Source organism: Phymastichus coffea, unplaced genomic scaffold (genome assembly GCF_024137745.1).
Source record: "Phymastichus coffea isolate CEN01 unplaced genomic scaffold, Cenicafe_Pcof_1.1 PCOF00040, whole genome shotgun sequence".
In the NCBI taxonomy this organism is placed as follows: domain Eukaryota; kingdom Metazoa; phylum Arthropoda; class Insecta; order Hymenoptera; family Eulophidae; genus Phymastichus; species Phymastichus coffea.
Window position 1 is genome coordinate 944,872 of NW_026706851.1, and position 22,927 is coordinate 967,798.

At 35.5% G+C, this 22,927-nt stretch overlaps 1 protein-coding gene across 2 annotated transcripts in view; it reads right to left on the reverse strand.

Moving 5' to 3' along the window:
- The window catches only part of LOC131664068 (RYamide receptor-like), a 56,721-nt gene that overhangs the window by 22,974 nt on the left and 10,820 nt on the right, over nt 1-22,927 (reverse strand). For both annotated transcript variants that reach the window (XM_058934929.1, XM_058934928.1), the window contains 2 exons: nt 17,287-17,429; nt 5,545-5,717 (listed from right to left, as the gene is read on the reverse strand). In XM_058934929.1, coding sequence (XP_058790912.1) covers nt 5,545-5,717; nt 17,287-17,429 — 316 coding nt within the window. The remainder of the gene's footprint in view (nt 1-5,544; nt 5,718-17,286; nt 17,430-22,927) is intronic.

The window sequence follows — 22,927 nt, forward strand, 5'->3', positions numbered from 1 at the left end:
CTGTAAGAACAAGTTCCTAGAGCATGGCAAAAGTTCTCGTTAGAAAGAAAAAAAAATCACGTACCGATGATTTTAATTTGTCTTTCAAGAAAGGCCACAGATTTTTGTTTGGTTAAATTTTGTCATTTGTAATTCTTTGTTACGACATTAAATTTTTCAGAGAAAATGCGCCTCTTTGCATAAAAACTGATCAATCGAGTATATGATTTTTCTATACGAGATCTATTACATTTTAAATGTATAATAATAAAATTAGCGTAATATAACTAACGCGAAAGTCATAGATTTTTATTATAAATAAATTATTTTCTTTTTTATAACTACCGTCATTATTTCGTTAAATATTCACGCTTTATGGTATAGTTTATCAACTTTTTATTTATTTCTGTTAAGTTTTTATTCAGCTACGTAATTTGTTTTCTCATAAGTCTCTCCTTCGGTGTAGCGCAATTATGTTGATTGAACTTATTATTTAAAGCGAAATCATTATTGAAAATAAATAATATATATGAGTTTCAATGCTTCTGTTATAGAATTTTATTGTTGCATGAAGGCTCGCCAATAAAATTACCTTGCTCGTCGTAACGTCCAAATTGAAACTTTTCGCTAAAAGACATTAAAGACGGTGGTGAGTGTTAGATGATTTGCTGTAAACAATCATTCAAAATATATAGAATTATTTATTAAAAAATCAAATGTACTAATAGTTTGATGATTATTAACACACACATGCCTGAAATAGTACATTACGATACAAGTGCAAGATTCTTGTGTCGTGTGGCGTTTACACCCGAGCGAAGCGAGAAACTCTTTCCCGAACATGTGCCGTACCGTATTTTTTGATACGACATGTGGAAAGTGCGATTTTCAACGCACGTTTTTTACCGAGCGTGCGGGAAAAACGCACTTTCCGCACGGAGTGTCGAAATAGAATATTATTATTACCAATTTTTTTTACTTCTTAATGTATGATAAATTCTCATTCTCTCTCTACTATAAATCTTTTTCTTTTCTTTCTGCTTCTCTTCGCTTTTGTTCAAAATATTGTTTTTTTTTTGTTTTGTTTTTGTTCGATATTATCCACAACCGAATATAAAAGTATATTAAAGCAATATTTATGAAATCTTAACTAGCTGATACTATACGGGTTTGGGTTGAGGTGAAGTGAAAATAAATAACAACAAAAACACAAACAAATTAGAATGCGACTCGATCTTTTATTCAAATTTAGCACATGAAAGAGGTTAAAGGGCGTATATAAATTATAATTTTATAGAACGCAATGGTAAAAATCAAACGAAACACTGAAATCAATTAAAACGAAAACTATAAAAGTTGCAAGCGAAGTACAATTGAACAAATGACGCGAGAACACAACAAAAAGTCACAAGCTGCTGCAGACAACTTTACAACTTGCACGACAAAATCTAGCACTAGAATAAAACTTGCCTAATTAAAAGCCGAGAGGTTCTGATGAGTTGTGTTGAACGAGTTGAAAAAAGTGTAAATTTTTCCTCTCCCGCTTTCCCGTCAGTTTTCTATTTTGTGGCTCAAGGGCCGTGGGGATTAGTTTAGTTTTAGTTTTGGTGTTTAGCCTGCTATTGCACTCGCTTCACGTATCACGATTGGCTTTCGGAGAGATCACGGCCCCACCCTCAACCTTTTCAACCTTCGAGATTTTATCTCGATGTGAGATTCGAAAATACAAGTTTCCGATCTGCTGGTTTGATTTACAAGTCAACATCAGTTTTGACGATATGTATGCTTGATTTGAGCTTTTATAGGTAGCGGCCAACTCTCGCACATGTAGTTCAAACCACTCGTATGTTAGCGTGTATCGTATAAAATTGCTCATAACCCATTTAAAATGGCAACTTGACTTTTCACAAATACTTTACGCTTTTGTGTTTATTTTCGCGTCCAATGTTACGAAGTATTGTTACTCTTAAAATTTATATATGTTTGGCATCGCTCACTTACAATACTTTCTTATGAACTAACAAAGGATTAGAAACATTTTTGAAGTCTTATTTTCTCACTCTCGTATTTTTGTATCAGGTAAGACACTCGAAGCACACATTACTCATTCAAGTGCAAAACGAGACGAAACAATCTTTTATTGCTTTTCGAGCAGGCCCATAGAAATTTGATAGAAAACATCTGTACGCTCGCCAGTCACCGTCAGGCGCTGATTTTCTTGTAGGCGGCATTTAGAGATGCGGTCGTAAATTATTTCTAGATGCGCTTCGCGTGCTTTTTAAACGTACGACGTACAATTTGGGTATCAGGCAGTTCAAATGCGTTCACATACAAGCTTTGAAAATTATATCGAATATATTGTGAACAAGCATCTTATTACTCGCACATGATTTTGTCCGTATTATTTTGCTATTATATTTACGATGCTTAGCCATCTGGAATAATGCGGCCTGGAGTTTGATAAGAATTTTTTCAAATGTTTTCGAACTAATAATATCTGTACAACATTTTTTTTATTACTAGATAATATGTGCACACTATCTTTTCTTATCATAAATCTTTATTAACTTATTTCATATTTTTTACTGTAGCTACAATTTCTTACTGGCTTTTTTTAAAATCTATTTAAAGAGATTGAACATTTACTATGATGTGACTATTACGTGATTGCTATGTGTGATTTTTGTACCCACACGGAGCATTTATAGAGTTCATCATCTACGTTTGTGTACATACTCTATGATTTGAGAAATTTAAAAATAAAACGATCATGTTTCCATCTTTATACAGTCTTTATTACAGTCGCCACCTTGAAGAAAAATTTACAATTCATTCTTATTCACATTTCTACTCGTAAAGACACTTCATAAGTTTTACGCTAAGAGCTCTACGATTCTAATACAAGATACGACAATATGACTATATATATATATATATATATATATATATATATATGTATATATATATATATATATATATACATACATATGTTTTACAAAAGTAATACATGTTTTAAATATATTTTTTCACGTACAATATGCTGCTATCAACTTTATCATAGCAATTGCCGACAAATAGCTAGAAGCGTTATTTGTGATGCTTCTTGTAAAAACGAAAAAAACTTTTCTCTTCTAGCGTTTTTGTAACGATATTTATCATAAAACCAATAGTACCATCGTATTCTACTCGACAAAGTGAATCGAAAATATATATCAAATAATTGGAAATAATATTCAGTAGCCCTGAAACAAGTTAATTCGTACAGGGACTAACAACTTGGCAGGTTTATTGGTATTGATACTTCTTTTGAATTCAACGGAAACCATGATACACAAGCTTTATTTCCAACAATATGGTATACGTTTTCTATATATTTTTACACATATAATACGATAGCACTGTCGGTTTTATTCTAGCAATCAGTTGAAAAGCGCTAAATGTATGCTTTGTTATAATTGCTATAAAAAATCCGTATTTGTTAATAGTTTTTCTCTTTGGCGATCTTGGGTTGAAAAAATACATGAAATACGTATATTATATTATTAGAAAGAATGTTTAGTAGCTCTCAAGAACAATTGATTTCATAGCGAAACACCGCCACATTTTCTATTACTTGTAGAACTTCGTTCGTGAAAAAAGGATAATACACACCATTAACCTGTTAACCGGGGAAATCCCTTTCTAATTACGCAACATATAACGGGCGCGTCCTTTTCCACTAAGACATGTATGAATGACGTATTACCATAGTAGTAGTAAAATATACGTCCCGCCCGTTCCAGGGCGCAATATAAATATCGAGGACGTATTCATACGAGTATGTCCTACTCGTACCCGATATTGTTTACTTTTGACGTATTTATACGTCCCGCTTGGTTAACAGGTTAATAACCCAATTATTTTCCAGTTCTATATGCCAAATTGTGCTAAAAAGAAGCTCGACTAAGTGCGTGTCCCTATTTTTGGAATTTGAAGAACCTTACATCGAATTATGGAGTTTTGTTTGTAGAATGCATCATCTTCATCTTGTGCATGGAATGTACTATTATCTAACTAGAATGCAGATTCTTGTCTAGCGTGAGGTTTACGACCGAACGAAGCGATATTTCCAGCACGTTCAGCCAGGAACGTCTACTCAAATCGAATTTTGCACACGTCGTATCAAATATCAAATATCAAACGTAAGATACATGTTTGAAAAAAGGGTTCTTGCTTCATTTGAACGTAAACGCCCCACGAGACAAGAATTTACTTTACCGCACTTGAATCTTAATGTTATCGAAAGGAGTACGTTTGCTATTCAATAAGTGTGTTTAACATCCAAGAATTAAGTTGATGCGAGACTTTAGACTGCATAATTATATTACCAAATATCAAAGCTACAGCGTCAGAAGAATGATGGAAAATTTGAGAGAAGATTAATAGTTGTAGTGTTAGATATATAGAGAATCGGGCGTTGCCGCAACTTCCATCTAGTGGGTACTTGTCAGCGGTTCGCGACCCCGACCTTTGATTTTGCAAAGAATTATACTTGTACCCATCAGAATAAAATTCAAGCTACTCACTGATAATACATTCAAGTAATCGTACATCCATTTTTATTTATAAAAAAGTTAATGGTAAAGTAGAATAGAAAAAATTGGTGATTATTTCAGAAAACTTGATTAGCTATTTAAAAAATAGAAACTACAACGTGTAAACATTTTTTATATTTACAGTAGAGCTGTGAATCAATCAATACAAGAATCTATACTAACTAACTTTTGTAATTTAGCATATCATTTTCTAAAGTATTCTATTGAAGATGAGTGGCATTTTTTTGCAAGTTATTAGAGAATATTATTAAGTTATTAGTCAATATAATAATGTTTGAGGAAATATGGAAATATTAACTTGAAGAACTAGTTTAGATAATACTATTAATGGGTAGTATCAACATAGCCAAATATGATGTTTGCGTATTATACAGTTGAAAAATACGCTGTGATTACCAACAACTCTGAACCAAACTTTAAGAAAACAAAGGCAATTAATGGAATATTATCATGTCATGCAATATATACAAATATTTTTATTAGAAAATAACAGAAATATTGTGAAGTAAAAGTAAATAAATGGAAAATTAAAAGTACGAAGTACAGCTGCGGCACTACCTGTTTGATTCATGCAGCGTGCCGAGCGGGTAGTTGCGGCCACCAAGCGGCGCCTCAATTATTTTTATTGTTTATTACGAGCCTATAATTGTCATGTAGAAAAATGTTAATACGCTTTTTTATAGAAAAAAAGTTAAGGAATACGATGAAAGAAGAATTTTTTTCATCCAAATATGGCCTTATCGAAAATATTCATTTTTATACAAAAGTTATAGTTTTTGAAAAATGAAAAAAAAATTTTTGTAAATATTTTAAAAGAACACGATATTCTACATATTTAAAAAAAACTTAAGAATCCAAAACTTTAACGGTCACTGAAAAGACAAGAATGAGCCTTATATAAAAGTAACTGCGCACACGCATACACGAAGTAATGCTTTTGTTAATTAAGATTTGAAATATTCATACTTACAACTTTCAAGACAGGAGAGAAAATACCAAGAGCAACGACCCATAAAGATGCGATGACAATTATCGTACTTTTACGATTAAATAACCTTCTTAAAGCTATTGGGCTTCGTATCGCAAGATACCTGTCAATGCTCATTGCAGTGATCGTGAAGACGGAAGCTGCAACAGCCACACCTGTTAACAAAAAAAATCCGTTTATTGTATGTGTTCATGATTTCGAAGTATTTATTAATCACTACAAATTAGACACAAATACAAAACGCCCTTTCATACATTAACTCTGGAGTTATCCCACAATTATTATGTTTCATTAATTTGACAATGTAGCAAATACTTTATATTACGACTATACACTAAGAAGTACTTTGATGTCTGTGCTCTATAGAAGATACGATTGATTAAATTTTTCAAATCGAGTCATTTCAATTAAAATTATTATATACTTTGTTAAGCTAAGGAGTCGAACGGGAATTTCATTCAATTATCGAGAGAAAATACTGTAGGTTAATATTCATTACGCAGAACAATCTAATTCAATTAAACTACTATGATGTATTATCAGTATTATTTTTAGTTTATTTATCAACTCAAATTGTCGATCATTGTTAGACATATTTTTTAAAACATATTTAGCATAAATATTTAGAATAAATATTGATACATAACATATTTAGAGTAAATTCAGCATGTATTGAAACTTGTTAAATACTTTAACAAGGGTACGTAAAATTAAATTCTTAGAGAACATTGGCCATTGGTGGATAGCTTAGCATGCCGAAAGAATCTTTTACAATTCAGTATAGATTGAAAAGGGTTCGAGCTGATGTACGGGAGAATTAAGCTCAAGGTGTTTATACAACGACCGAACTTCTAACTTGATCAGACTATGCTGTTGTTTGTGCGAAATATCCTAAATCGCGACTGAATCCATTTAGAATTCTCCTTAATGCAAAATACTTCTTAAGTTTGAATCACCCTTAAGCAGAATCCTCTTGATTATTTACTTATATAATAAACAAATATGATAAGAATAACCAAAAGCTTTTGCTCAACCTCATTGAAAACTGTTCTGGATAGTTAATAAGCAAAGTAGGGTAACAGACGTGAAATAAATCGAATAGCACATGCGCCAAAGAAAATACTTTTATGACACTTTATATATATATTTTTTTTCCTTGATTTTTGGAATATATTCCACGGTTATGCACCAGCGAATCCGGTTAAGGTCTCATTTTTACGACCTCGTACCAAAAGACACCGGACGCGTTCAAAAAATACGGCTCTTAAAAAATACAATTGCAAAAAATACCGTTTGAGCGATTTGGGTTAACCCATTAAGGCTCAGGCCAAAACTGGATTAAATAGTATCAAACTAACTTTTGGAAACGAGGCAAAATGAAAAAAAGTACCCGTATTTTTTCTTTTGTCTTTTGCAATTGTCTATAAAAAATTATTTAAACAAATTACCAAAAAAGTCAATTTTTTGCAAATTTGATCACGCCAATCCATTCTATGAGAAAAATTATGACGAAAATCTATGCAATATTCTTTTTTCAGACCTTAATTTGTTAATGTACAATAGCAAAATAGTTTAATACATGAAATTTTAATTTTTTAGGTGAGTTTGTAATTCTATGCAAACTCTGCTACTTAATAGTTAGGTGCATAACTTAGCGAAAGTTTTTTGTTATAAAAATCTGAAAACCGTGTTAGAGATCAAGGCGGGTTAATCTGCAATCTCATACTTTGGAATTGATTAAAAAAAAGTGTTCAATCTTCTGTACGAATGTTTATTGCTGTTTTACTCTAACAAATTATGGTCTAAAAAAAATTTTTATGTAAGATTACGTCATAAATTTTCTCGCAGAATGAATTACCGTAATCAGATTTGCAACAAATTGATTTTTGTGGTAATTTGTTTAAATAATTTTTTATAAACAATTGCAAAAAACCAAAGAAAAAACACGGGCACATTTTTTTCGTTATGTCCCATTTTCAATAGTTAGTTCGATGCTATCTAATCCAGTTTTGACCTGGGCCTAAATGTGTTAATGTTTAAGAAAACATGTAAACGAAGCCATGGGGATATGCACTACACGTTTTATCACTTGTTTCTGCTTGTTTATTTATTTCCTTATTTTTATGGAAGGCATTTATTAGGAAAACTTTATTGATTGACCACACCAGAGCCAACCTGTGTGGTCGGTCTCTGCCCGGTCTATCAGCCATCGGCTGCGATAGGGCGTTGTGAATAGCTGGTCTGGTAGTTTCCTCGATTGGGAAATCATGTCCAGTGTCCAATTTCATGTATACATATGAGGTCATCTAGCTCCTTCCCATAGGCATTGAAAACTAGCTCCGATCGTCCTGAGTTAGACAATTGCTGGTCCTTCTGGCCTAGGCATTGTCCGGGTGACTCGCTACTGATCCTGACTCATTAGTGCTATTTGTGGCTTTTCCGCGGTCGATCAGCCCAGCCAAGTGGAGGATTTTCATGTCGTCCTGGGTCCGACCTCTTGGAAGGACGAAATTTGTCACGCGTTATGCGACGAGGGTAACTCAGTTTTAAAGTCCTTCGATGATGCGCGGCAGTTCCCTTTTCATCCTTCGCTTTTCCCTTGGTATATCTTCCTTAATCTTCCAGTATGTAGGAGAATACTGAGCCGGCTGGAAAGGGAGCCGCTTTCCTGCGCGACTCAAGAACTCTCATGTGTAGGACTTCCTTCTCTTCTTCGCTTGGCCGACTCGTAGTCGGCTGATTGGTCGAGTCACTATGGTTAGTGTCCGGGTCGGTCTTGTCAGGTAACCATGGACGTCCCTAGCCGTCAAGGTCACCATTCGTGCCGCTATCTGCGTCGTTATAAACGGCTCGGCCGACGAGGTGGCCATTGATCCGAACTCCGGCTCCGGCAGGTGGCGTTCTAAGGGCAGAGGTGTGGCCTGTGCCCCAAATTTTTGCGGTATTATTGAATCTGAAAATGTAAAGGTCTAAGTTTTGGTCTACGGGGAGTGCAATTAATTTGGATCACTAGCAAATACGCGCAGTATTAGGTGATTCCCATCGATTTTGTTGCGTGACCTGTCTCTCCTACAATCAGTAATCATGATCAGCTACGTCGTTGACGTAGCCCTGAGTGCGCGCGAGTGTCTCTGCGCGGCTTTGTGGCCAATGACACTGGGGTCAGCTGACGCCTGCTGCATATTTCGTTACCGCCTGGAGTCGTGGGAGGTGTCGTTAGTGCGGGTATCGAGGTATCAACGTTGCGAGCTCTGATGCTTGCGAGATCGATACACATAAGCACGTTACGGTTAAGGCCTTGAGCGCCGCTTATTATTTTTCTTTTTCTCTTCTTTTTTGCGTGACGGTCACCACATAGTCATGAAGAAAAACGGAAAAGTGCGCATCACTGGAAGTTAAAAGCCAACGCTGAATCTGCACATGATCATAGACGTCTATCTAATTCCAAAGACCGAGCATATAAAAGGCGCTACATTTTTTTGTCATCTTGATATCACGAATGCGTATACACATTTAGCTGTGGATAAAGAATTCGCTTGTACCCTTACATTTCACATCGACTTACGAACTGATTCAGCCTACGACAGCAATTTATGGCGCACCGAATATCCCAGCAATATGGCAAAATAAAATGAAAGCAATTCTTTAAAGGTTTAGATAGAGTACTTAATTTTTTACGACATTTTGGTTTGTGCTGAGTCTCTTGAAGAATTATTTCGAATACTAGATTTTTTAGATCATAGACTACACGCTCAAGGAATCCACAAAGCAGAAAAAACTTATTGAATCCATTTGTGACAGTTCGAAACCATCCACTTTATTCCGGATGGATAGGTGCAGTTGACCTAACATCGCGCGAGTTCCTGGTTTTTATGTTTGGCAGACGTGTCGTGACCTGCCAAAGACCGAAAGAAAGGGAAAAGAACTAAGCATGCTCGGGTCAGTCAGGGCGCACATGTGCGGCGGCTGTTCTTGTCTTTTCTTGCCTCCGACAAATGCAAATTAGTTTAAGTTGCGAGCGAACAAATGTGAGAAGTAATTATAGGCGTTACTCATAAATATCCAGAGCATTTAAATAAGGAAGGGACGAGTCGTTGCGACGAAAATGATCGGACAACCCAAGGTCAAGGGTTGGACACGAGGCTGTGGGTGAAAAGAAGCCTCTGTCCAGCGATCTCCGATTTTGTATGCGCCAGATGTGCATGATTGAAAATAGGAATAGGCACTAAAAGTGCACCATAGGCACTACAAGTACACAAAATCGGCACTATAAGTGCATAAAATTGGCACTGCAAGTGCACCCATTGGCACTACAAGTGCATAGGAAGGGATAAAAGCTCAGCCAACTGCTGAAATTTGAAAGTAAAACAGACGGCTGGCGCCCTTCCTAGACTTCTTAGAACTCACCGCAGCGCACTGGTCTGTTTGGGCCTCGAGAAAGGAGAAAAACTCGGCAGCGTAATGCGACAGCTTTCTGGCCAGAACCCTGAGACTCGTCCCGACTTTCGACCGTGAAGGTGCCGTTTCATTTCTTTTATATTCTTGCGTGCGATTCTTTTGTTTAGATTTAATTTTTTTTTTGTTTCGTTTAAAAATTGCTTTTAATCTAATAATTTACTTGTGATTACGATTAAATTTATCTTGAATTTAAGTTAATGTTATTAGTTTAGCATCTATCGATTTGCTTAATATCGTTTTATAATAAGTGCGAAATTGTTCATTTAAGTTATTAAATAGTTTCTTGTAAAATTCAAAACTTATTATTTTAACCACGCCTTACCAGAACATACTTCGAAAGAATTAAAATTATTCATAGGAAAAGCAGCTTCCTATACTGCTTTCATACCGCATTTAGTAACAATGGTACGTCTTCTTCGAGATATGCTGCTTGCAGAATCATTTCGCTGGTCTTCTGAAGCCAACGAAGCATATGAGACTTAAAGAATATTCTTATTTCACCTCAAGACCTCATCGCTGTAAACGCTAGTAAAACTGGCCTTGTAAGTAATGACGTTGAGTGTCAAATTGTTCACGCTAGTCATACTATGACGGCGAAAGAACAACCTTATGTATCTGCAGATTGGCAATTGTCTAGGCAGTTCAAAAATTTTTATTAACGATAATTGTTATTAACGATTTACATGCTGCTGCTCACCTAGGTATTGAAAATAAAGTGTGTCGTCGTTATCTAATCCAAAAAAGTCATTTATACATAGAAACTTTGAACACCAACTACATCTCATAATGGCTGGTCCGTTACATATTTAGCATGACATATTGTAGTTGTTAAAACAATATGGTAAACGGTACTTCGATTATGTATCCACTTTTATACCATGTGTATTTAAATATATTAATAAATCGTAGAGAAGAAAACTGATTGTGGGCAAAAGATTGCAGCTGTAAAATATTATTTCTTATCTTTAAATTAATCCCAAAGTTATGTAATATTACAAGATTGCTAAAATATTTTATGAAGTTTTTCTAAGGGGAAAAACCATATACGTTGAGTGGCTGAATCATTCCAGTTGTGCCTGCTGGTATTATCATAACTTTGACTTTTTTTGATTTTTTTTCTTCGGTTTGAAACTTCGATTCACCTTGACCGCTCCAAGAATCTATGCATAATACAGAATTTTTACAAACATTGGATAAAAAACCTCTTTAAGCCACTTTAAACCACTTTATTGATACATTTCATATTAGCTTTCCTGATGCTAAAACGAACTCGTATATTATAATATTAGGAGCTCTGAATAATTTTTTTTAAATTATAGGACCAAACTATCCGTTTTTTTCGTACATAACTATTAATAATGGTGTCTTCAAAATACCTTCTACTGATACAAATGTATCATCTGCTAAATTGTATAACTGTGTGTTCGAGAATTAATAGATTGAGCTAACCATTCCACTTTAAGAGTTCCCATGTAAGATAACATTAGGCCCGCGTGTATTTCTAAGCAGAATCTAGATTGATTAGAATTATAGGTATTACTTTCACTTACTACAGTTCTCTAATTTTACTTGGCTCACAAGATGATTTGCATTTTTAAGTACTCTTCCTTACTTCTATTACAAGAAGCAATTAATGTAATATTTAATGTTCTGAACTTGGCTTAAAACTAAAACCATTAAAATCTACAGTTGTTTATTTTAATAATAAAAATGTATTACCAGGAAACACGGAAATTAATATAAATACTGACCTCATCATATCTAGCGAGACGGTACGTTTTTTAGGACTTACGTTCGACTACAAAAATACATTTTCTTCACATGTCAAAGAAATTATGAGAAAATGTAACTCAGCTCTAAACATTATTAGATATTTATTTGAAACGTGGAGGGGCGCAGACACTTCAATCTTTCAATAACAAAAACAACACTAAATCCAAAGTTATATTTGAGTCATTTCTTAAGGATTCAAATTCCTTGGAAATATCTACAGATGGCAGCAAAATAAAACATAACGTACATGTAAGTGCTGCGTGTATAGTTCCGTCCTTAAAATTTGAGATATTCAAGGGCATAAATGTTAATGCTTCGATATATACAGTAGAATGCATAGCATTGAACCTGGCAATGGATGTTACACTTCAAGTTGATATCGAACAAAACATATTTATATTCTCCGATTGCCTGAACATACTTTAAAGTTTTAAATGCAGGAAGGATAAATCCATGGATAAATTATACACATTCCAAATTATACAGAAGTACAAGTTATTCAAGAAACAAGACACTCGCTGTAACATTTTCTTTTGTTGGATACCGTCCCATGTAGGTATACAAGGTAATGAAAGTACTGACAAAACAACAAAACAAGGGGTTGAAAAACCTTATATAGATTACTTAAGAGTGTCTTACGTGGACATGTATGGATTTTATGAAACATTAGCATTCGAAAAAATAAATAAAGGAATTGTGTCCCAAGAGAAACAGTTTTTTGTTTTCGCACAGAAAACAAAAAACCTTAGCTTCACAATAAAAATTTAATTAGAAAACTTATTGTTACTCTACATAGAACTAGATAATTTCCACTTGACAGAATCGTTCAACAAAATAAATGTAGTTTTTTTTTCAATCAGCATTGTGATTAATCGATGCATTTTGAATTTTCGTGTACTTTGGAATATTTGTATTATATATCTATAGGAGTGTGAAATTTATATTTCATCAGTAAATTCGATTTATGAATGATTAATGTGGATAATAATCTGCAAGAATGGAAATATGTCGTTAATAAATTGTTTTGAGAATATAAGACGTTATGTTTTGAGATTATCAGTAGAAATCCATAATTTTATAAGCATCTCTGATACTTAAATTAATATTGTCGTCTTAACATTTGGTTGAAAGAGAAAATGAATTGAACTAAATATACATTGTAAGTAAAGAGGTATGCGGACAACGAAAACTAATCATTAGAATAATAAACCCGTTGAATTTGAAGAATGTGTTTTCTACGAGGGAACGAAAAACACACGATGTTAAATGTATACGCGTACTAACATAATACTAAGACCAGTACCGTAATCAATACTATTAAGTATATAAGGTTTAGTATTGTATAATATAATAGCACAATACATTTTATCAGTCATAGTTTAAATTAATCTTTTGGATAAATTTTCCGATATATCTTAAAATAAGGAAAATTTAATTGGGTTTCGTTAAAATACGGACGTAAATTCTATCTTTATTCATTAATGAATATTTATGAATAGTGTATTTTAAGCAGCTTGATTTGTTCGTATTCATCGAATCTTCAAATTGTCATGTAAATGGTCCAAATAATGTAATAAATTATAGGTAAACACAAGCGAAAGAGCGCGTGAAGGGCACTAAATAATATTAGTATACGTACAAATATTTCATTTATATAAATTTATTGATGTTGTAACGAGCGCATTCGTTAAATGTTACTTTTTAGCAATGCAAACACCAGTAATATGGAAGAGAGAGAGAGAGAAAGGCGCAATGGGAGAGAAGCGAACCACGTGCTTCAACCATCGTCATACATTTTTACGTTACTTCAAAACAACCTGAGACTAAAAATAACCTTCGTTTGCGCGCATTGAACCCTTCGATCCATGCGTGATTATCTACAATGAACCAGAGTGACAGTACGGTGCAGTACCCTCGGACAGGATGAACAACACGAGGACAAAGAGGAGATCGGCCCACCTACAAAAGTTGGCAACGACGTCGAATTCAGCTAGTGGCAATTATCTCTGCGGCTACCCACGACCTTCGGCAATCTCCAACCGATGAAAACAAGGACAGCCTAAAGCTGTCACCTGCAGCACCAGTATTAAGAGGAGCTCTACTTATTCACCTGCGCTAACGTAGCTGTCTGCAGCAGCACGTTTACATTTGGCACGTACATTTTCCTTTATTCGCCGTTGTCTCAGTGAAGCCGACTAGTTGCACGTCGCAGAATGTTGTCGTTCATTCTCTCTCTTTCTCTCTTCTCTCTCTTTAAGTATTTATTTGATATGCGAGCAAAAATTTCTCGGTCGATCAAGTAACAGTGCATTTCTTTCTGTAAAAATAAATAGTGCGCGTACTGCCCGCCTGTCGGATTTATTTTGATTCAACTGACTTATTCAATGCCTTTAAACTTTAGCCTATCTACACTCAAATTCCAACCTGCGCGTCATATCGTGCGTCTCGAGTTTGCGTGATGTCGTGAACGTTTACACGTGCGCGTGCTGCTGTACCCACCAGCAAATCTTGTCTTTCCGTTGCAGATCAAGGCATCGGTGAGCCTCGCACTAAGGGAAAAGTACATTAATAAAGATACAATCGGGGACGGATACTTATTTATTTTCTCCCATTATGATGTACAATATCCTCTTTCTAATTGTTTTACGACAATCCTCGAAATTGATAGACCTTCGATAGAAAATAGTATATTTTCTAACGAGTGCGCGAAAGCTTTTTTGACGAAACAAGAAGTTTACGGTACAAGCCATAGGTGAGTACTGTAACGAGTTTCGTTAAAAAACCTTTTCGCATCAGTTACCGACTGTATTTTTAAGCGTAATCGCCGAAAACAAGTGCCGAAGATGCGATTTGGTTAGCATGCGGAAATATTTTTTACAAGCATTTGTCTTGAGTGAAAACATTAATTATGGCATACAACTTTTATTGGAACAAATAAGTCATTGTATATACTTTTATTGACAAATATTTCTTTTGCGTGGACATAATCATCTTAGAACGGGATTAAATCCTATCTAGACCTGTACTTAAATAGACGATGAGCTCTTATATGGGAATTCAAAGATCTGGAAAAACATAAATAATATCAGAACTTCGGAGCTTCGGAACTCGTAACATTCAGGTAAACTTGGAGATTCGAGTCGACTCGAACCGTCTCGAGCTTTTGATCTTGAACCAAACCGAGTTGAACCTTTCTTGAAGTCTAGTACATACTTTATAATGAACCATATATGTGCCAGAGAGTCTAAAAGAAATAAAAAAAGCAAATAGTTATAAATTAAGTAGGTCGACCATGAACGTCACCCTAGCATGGACAGATATGACTTTTTAATATACATGTGTGTGTGTGTGTTTCGATTGTCTCGTTTTTTTCAATAAAAGGTGACCTAATTTCACGATGTAAATTTTACGATGACTGAGCAAAATTGATGATAAATTCCATGCAATAAAAAAAGCAAAACAAGCAATTTCGTCTATATTTGAAAAGCTTTAGTAACGCTGATAATATATTTTTTGTATTTTTTTTAGAATCATAGATGGTGTACACAAAACATCACCGATTGATTTCTAGGTAGTGACCTCAACGTTGTTGCGGTATAGCCACAAGTTTCATTAATCTAGAGATAAAAGCACATTACGGATAAAATCTAATCGAGTTGGCCTAACGCATTAAATGAAGATAGATGAATGAAGATCATACAATTCTTAATCTATGCTGATACTATTTTTATTTTTGGTTATTCGTCGCAGCACACTGAAAAATTGTATTTGTATAACAAAAAGAATGATTTTGGTACATTATCATACATTGCATACACATTTTAGTGATCGGCCGCTCGATATAACATTAAGAAAGCAAGTCCCCTTGTAGTAAGAGGATCATTTTTAAAAATGAACAATTTTTTTAAAAATGAGGAATTACTCTTACCATAAGAACTTGCTTGAAGCAAAAATTCTTGTTCGTCAATGTTGTTTGCTTTAGGTGCACGCACGCGTGTATACCACTCTGCGACGAGTGTGTACTATTGGCCTGCAGCTGAGGATATGCGAGGTATCCTCTGATGTGCCTCCGACTCCGCGACTACTCCCCAAACGGCGACAGGGTGACGTTCTCGCACGTGTAGTGTAGGCCGCGTGCTGGCAAACGATTAGATGTCCGTCTGGGATGGCCATTCAGACCTCTTTCATTGCGAAGGCATAACGAGCCTCGCCTTGTGAACGGTAGTTGCCATTTGTCAGCGTAAGAACTCCACATTGTATTTTCCGTCATTAAGTTCATATTTTTATATATCAAAATGTATTTTCCTTAGACGTATCAAAATGACTTTTTTGTGTCGGCTTGGCACATTGTTTTTTTTTCTTTCGTTGCATTAGATTAAATGCTCATTTCTTAAAATCACTGAGTTATTTGTTTGTATAAATCGCCCAGCCTAGCCCACATTCTGACAAATACCTTTCACGAGACTTATTGGTACTTTCCTATGCATTTGCCTATCCAAGGTAAAGATATTTATCTTTCCGAGTGTGTTACAGTAATTAATCTGAACGGATGAAATAAAAATAGTTTTGCATAAGTAATAAAGGAAGAATCGTCTGGATAAATAATAAAGAGTGTGAAAGTTGGTTATCCGTGCAGTAAGGCGAAGCTTACTAGTCATTTAACAAAGAAGGCGCTGCGAAAAACTGTCTGGTGGCCTCAGGTCATTCTATTCAGGAATCCGAAGGGAATCGCGGAGATGTTTTATGCATGACTCGAGAACATCTGGGCAGGCTCGCGATCTCCGTATCATTTTTCGGAGCGTTGTAGGGGTGCCCACCTACAAGGAAAGCGATTCAGCTCTCGCCCTCGTTATTCTTTCTCTCACCCTCTCGCCTGCCCCAGCGAGTTGCAGATATATATCTCTCACGGATGGTCGCACTTCGCCGGTTATATCTGCGGAATACAAAGTCTGCTTAGGGATGAAGCTTCGCTCTGCTGCTTAAACTTTTCCGCGCGCGAACGACGCATTTGTCAGGCGAGGATACCGTACTACTCGCGACAACACTGAATGCATCAAAAATGAAATTGGATTGTTACCAAGACGAGAAATTATCTATCTATTTCAAAGTGTACGGAATGAATTATCATTTGTCGTGCATCATATCTTTTATCAGGCATTGCTACCTATACTTGAACTACCTCTTGGAAATGTTTGAAGCGTTTATTCGTGGATTGCTATCGTGTCATTCGTAGCCACGCGTTTCATTTTAAAAGTAGGTAAAAAAAATAGCTGTTTAAAGCCGTACGATGCTTATTCATATTCACACTGAGGAGTTTTGCTTATTATGAGAAGTGGTTGCATACTTTGGCTACCAAATTAATAAACCAAGTCAAACTTAGCTATTCCTAAGCTACGCTCGCATTAATTACACTACTACGATCTGCTGAAGAATGTTTATGAATAGGAGAAACAGATCCAAGTGCTAGATTCAGATTGTGAAAGATGCACTCACCTTGCAAGTAGTAAAAAAGCTTGCACATAACTTCTCCGAAGACCCATATGATCGATACAGCTTGACTTATTGCCATGGGCATGCAGATACAGGTCACCAGTAGATCGGCCACCGATAAGTTCACCACGAAATAGTTGGTTACGCTGAAACACAATTCATTTGATGTGAATTTTGCACGGAACATTGAAAATCTTTTCATCAACTATTTAGTATCATTGCTTAGAACCGTTATAATAATGTAGTATAGTTAGAAGTTACAAGGGCCCTTAGTCCTATCCCTCTCTAATTTTATTTGTGCATTGGTTTTCATTTGATGAAAGTATTCATTGTGAAAACCGATACGGATATATAATTGATAGCATCATCAAGCGTCGTATACTATTTCCAATCAGTTTTATCCGCCTTGAACATGATTGAATGAGGGTGTTGCTCGGTAAGAGGCGTATTCGTTAGAGTGCAATGAGCAATTCCGTGTCACTATTTATATACTGTACAGAGCGTTACTTCACGTTGGCGTGAGTTAACACGCTAACAATAATGAGTTTGCGCCATAACTTGAACAAAGCTTCGAACGAGAAAATGAGCTTTCAGGGCAACGCTCGCTGATGACGCGTAGCATAGGTAGTTTTATTCAGTCGAGCACTGGCATTACGTGCGAGCAGCCACGTAAATGAATGAAGAAAAACAGTTTATTTAGCGAGCGAGCGCTGTTATCGCGTGTAGCTTGCGGCGACGGTAAAAATTGACAGCGTAATAGAATTAGCATGGGACGTGGAAAATAAGAGCTCAAACGAGATCTCGATCACAAATAAGGGCGGCAAGTTGATTGAAATGCAGAGTAGAGGCAAAGAGGACGGAAACGTGCGCGGGAGGGAGCCAGGGAAACGCTAGGGAAGGGGCCAGGAATGCCAGTGCAGTCGAGCGCGCGCCAATCAAGAAATAAACGCTGCTTTCTTGACATCCGGCGCCGGCGGCCGGCGGCCGGCGCGCTCGTTTCTTCGGCGCCCGAGCACGCGCGCGGACCAGTCGCGTGTCCGGACGCCGAGGCTAACGATGCTCACGCTAGCCGAGCTAAGCAAAGTCGAGCGGACTCGACGAGTCGGCCGCGGCCCGCAACAAGTTCGGCCGTGCATTTCGAATTCGTCGCGCGGTCGCGCGTGGGTGGCGAGCCTCGCGTGCTTGGCGCACCGCCCCGGCCGCGGCGCTAATTCTTGCAGCGGCCTATCGACCGATCCCCCCTCCGCGCTCGTCCGCGCCGCTGAATCAAATTGCTCGATGCCGCTTTCTTCTCCCCTGCACTTGCCCCGCTGCCCCAGTCGTCGACTCCCTGCCTGACGACGCGTCGTTCGTTACGCGCCCACCGCGCAATCGTTTGATCAATCTTTATTATCAATCGTTAGCGACTCGTAGCGCCAGCTGCTCGGCTTGACCGAGCGCCGTCCAGGCGCGCATCGGCTACTTTAGCCACTTTTCAATTGAAGCTCTTTTCGACTCGAATGCTCCGACCATTCCTCGTTCCGTTTCAATGGTTACAGGCTGTGCTCGTGCCGGTATGCCCGCTGCGCGCCGCTTACCCGCATCTAATTGGTGCTCCCCGCGCGAAGCTTTCTATTCAGCAGAACTCCATCGAAGACGCTCGTTTATTTACTCGCAAACCGACTGCCCCTACCACTGTCGGTGAATTGCTAAAGAAGCGATTAAACTGCCAGTTCGAATAAAAACTCGCAAGGTAAACCGCCATCCGGGTCGACAAGGCCGCTCGCATCAGATGCTCTCGAAGCTGTTCGTTTGATTATCCACAACCTTTTTTGAGCTTCAAATTGTTGGCTCAGCTGAGGATCTTTTAATGACTCGTAGCAACGATCCCCTTATAAAAAAGTGATGGAAGCCATATTTAAGCATTTTATTCGAGACCTGATTGGCGCAAATGAAAAAAACCGCGAGAAATCAAATTGATTTTAGCTGGTTTTTTATTTCAGATTTAATTTAATTTATTTTTAGCAAAAAAATAAAATATAAAAAATATAATCTTTCATTCATCATTTATAATCATAATGTAATTCGTTGTTTATCAGTTTTATTCCTTATAAAAAAGTGATGGATGCCACGTTGAAGCATATAGTGATCTGATGGCTGAGATATAATTGCGTGATATACTTATGTGTCGGAAAATAAGCATATAGGTGTGGTTTTAAGTTGAGATTTTACTAATAAAAATTCAAATCATCATAATTTATCATACGGATAATTTTGAAGATAAGGAAGTAAAAAAAGTAGACTGTAATATTGTTTATACACTCATAATATGAAACTAACAACGAAGAAATCGTTTCATACAAATAATATAGGTTGAAATTGCTCTAAATATTTTCTATTAATAATCGAAAATTTGATTTTTGAATGTGTAAAATAAAAGTTGTAATGTTGCAATCTTTATTCAAAAAGTAGAATAAAAGCTTAATAATAAATTAACCCGTTGAGAAAAAAATAGTACAAGATTATATTTATTGCAGTTTTTGATATAATAAATCATAAATTTGAACACGTGTTTCATCATTAATACATATTTTCCGCTGTGATATGGGTTTTGAAAAAAAATTGAAAAATCTACCTTTGAAAAAAGTAATTTGTTAAATATGTTAATATTGATATAACAATAAGAAATAAAAAAGAAGGTAAAACGCGTAAAGTTTATCTAATCCTATATATTTTTATTTTCCTATATGAAAAAGTGATGCTGATTGAAGTAATTTTATTTATGACCTGATTGACTGAATTTCGTCACGTGTGTCACAATTATGAGTAAATCGGTCATAATAATAAATCGAAGTACTTTACATCTATCAATACAAATAAGTATAATAATTTGTAGGCATTAAACTGTAAATGACTTCCACATTCTCTCAATGGCCTAACCTTAAAAAAATATGATAAAGTAATCTTAATGCACTTCAATTGCATTTATTTATTGGACATATAAATTAATTGAATATATCTTTATTGTAAAGTTTAGCTTCGGATAAATATGATCAATATTGAGAAGAACGGTAAATTGATATTTTATATGAAATTCTGCGAATTTATTTCGGTGCAGTCGGCACCATTAATTTATTTTAAATAAGTTTTGAAATTTAATTTATAAATGTAAACAAACTCTCCAAATGGCTTAAGATGAACAGTGGAAAAAACAGTTAAATTAAAATAATATATCTGTTGATATGGAGAAATCCTATGGAAAGCTTGATACCAAGAACCAATACGTTAAAAAAGAAACAAAATTAAATTGTTAGGCGCAGCTGATGGTTCTATCTGTGGCGAGCGCACCGAGCATTCGAACCAACATTCGAACGTGGTTGAGAAACAAAAGTGTGAGCATAGCAACGAACATTCATTTCGTTTAATGAAAAAACATTTTCTATAGTTAGTCTGTCAATTGTATTCATAATAAATAGACGTTGTGATATTAACCAATTGACTTATTACTAATAGGAGTAAATACTCGAACAAATAACCATTTATTCCTATATATCCTATCCTTATCCTTGCCTTATATTTATTTTTATTTTTTATTTTTATACTTTTTACATATTTTATTCCTATCTTATCTTTAAAAAAAGATGAGTCGCTGACATCCAACGTTGTGATTTGTTGATGCAAAAATAGAACGCGAAATTTTGAATTTTCCTATACTTGGAAATATTATTACTATTATATATCAAAGAGTGTAAGATTTCTATTTTAGCGATAAATTCAATTTAAAATTTGTGTTAAAATTTGGTAGAAAGAAAAAGAGAATGAATAAAAATAAAATAGAGACTACATATTTATCTTTTGTATATTTAAAATTAAAACGTATGCGAACAAAGGAAATTAATTATCAAAATATTAAACCCGTTAAATTAGAAGGATATTCACGGGTGTTTTCATAGTGGAAGCAAAAAGTACACGATGTTAAATGTATTACTCATACTAATATAAGATTGGACCCATAATCACTACTATTGAATATGTAAGGTTAGTGTTGTATAATAGTACAATAGCATTATTGATCTTAGGTCGAATTAATCTTTTGAATAATTTTTCCGATATATCTTGAAATGAGTAAAAGTTCATAGATTTTTGAGAAAAAATGGGTGCATGTTCTATTTTTATTCATCAATAAATATTGACGTATGTAGTCTATTTTAAACAGCATGACTTATTCGTGTCCATTGAAATCTTGAAGTTGACATGTAAAAGGTTCAAATAATGTAATAAATAATAGCAAAACAAAAAAAAAAACGCGCGAAGCGCGCTAAATAACACTATAGTAACGTATATTATGAATGCGAGTCAGACTGCAGCTTCACAGATATCACGACGTAAGCGTCATTGATTATCATGAAAACAGTAGATCCACGATGTCGTGTTTCATGCTATGCGCTCGTCAATAAAACAGCCTGCAGCAAATCTGCCTATCAAGCGGACATTATCATAGGCAGCTAATTCCACGATATATAATAGTTGGAAAATTTAACTACTGCTTTGATCGGATTTCTATTCAAATGATAAATCAATGAGCCTTTATTGGCAGAAAATGAAAGGATACCCAGTTTTCAAGCTGATAATGTGAGACTCTATTGACATGCTTGTTTTTAAATTGTAATTTTATTATTCAATCCAAATTTGTTCGATTGCTTTTACTAATTATCAACCAACTAATCTAGAACAGAGTGATCAGTTTAATTAATACGTTCATTTTGAACGCAAATTATATTCATAATTACCACGTTTTATCTTGTTTTCTCGGGAATCTTTAAAGTGACATTAACAACGTTTGAAGATACTTCTTGTCATGCATTTTGCTTTTGTTTCGAATATGTCAGTGTCTTCTATCACGGTCTTCTATCAATGTTCATATATTCACTAGCCTATAAAAATAAAATCTGTCACTGATTTCGAATTAGTCCATCACAGCAAAATACTAATAACAAATCTATCTTTGTATCAATAAAAATCAGTTTAACTTAACTTATGTCAAGTTTTTACTTCGCCAAGAAAATAACATTGGTGTCGAAAACGGTTACGACTTCAAGATACACGAGAGAAAATGACAAATGAAAATGGTGATTCGCATGAATACGCTGCTCCGCAAGTGCAAGTTCCGCAAGCATTATTAGGTGCGTTTAGTGCGCTTACGACTGTTGCTAATGCATTGAGGGCTTCGCTGCCTTTAGTTACCAACCTTCCCAACTGGGTTAGAGATAATGCTGGTGCACCGAATGACTGCATCAAGCCGCAGCCATTCAAGTTTCAATAATTTCATTCTTCGAATAACGCAACAGTGAAAGATTACTTTGATAAATTCGACTGGGCGCTCGAATCCAGTAAGATATCTGAAGGTTTACACGCTAATTACGCGAGAGTTCACATGGGAGCTGAACTGAATAATGCACTGAAGTTTTGGGTTTTATATACTGAACCAAAAAACTGCACTCTGATCGTTCATTTTGATATTGCAAAGAATAAATATGCAAAGATCATCAAGTTTCTCAAGATTGTGCAGGCCAAAGACGAAGCACTTACTAACGTAAGGAATCAGTACCATTCGCGTATTGAACAAAGTTGAAGAGCTTTCTGCAATCGAGATGAGTGAAAAGAA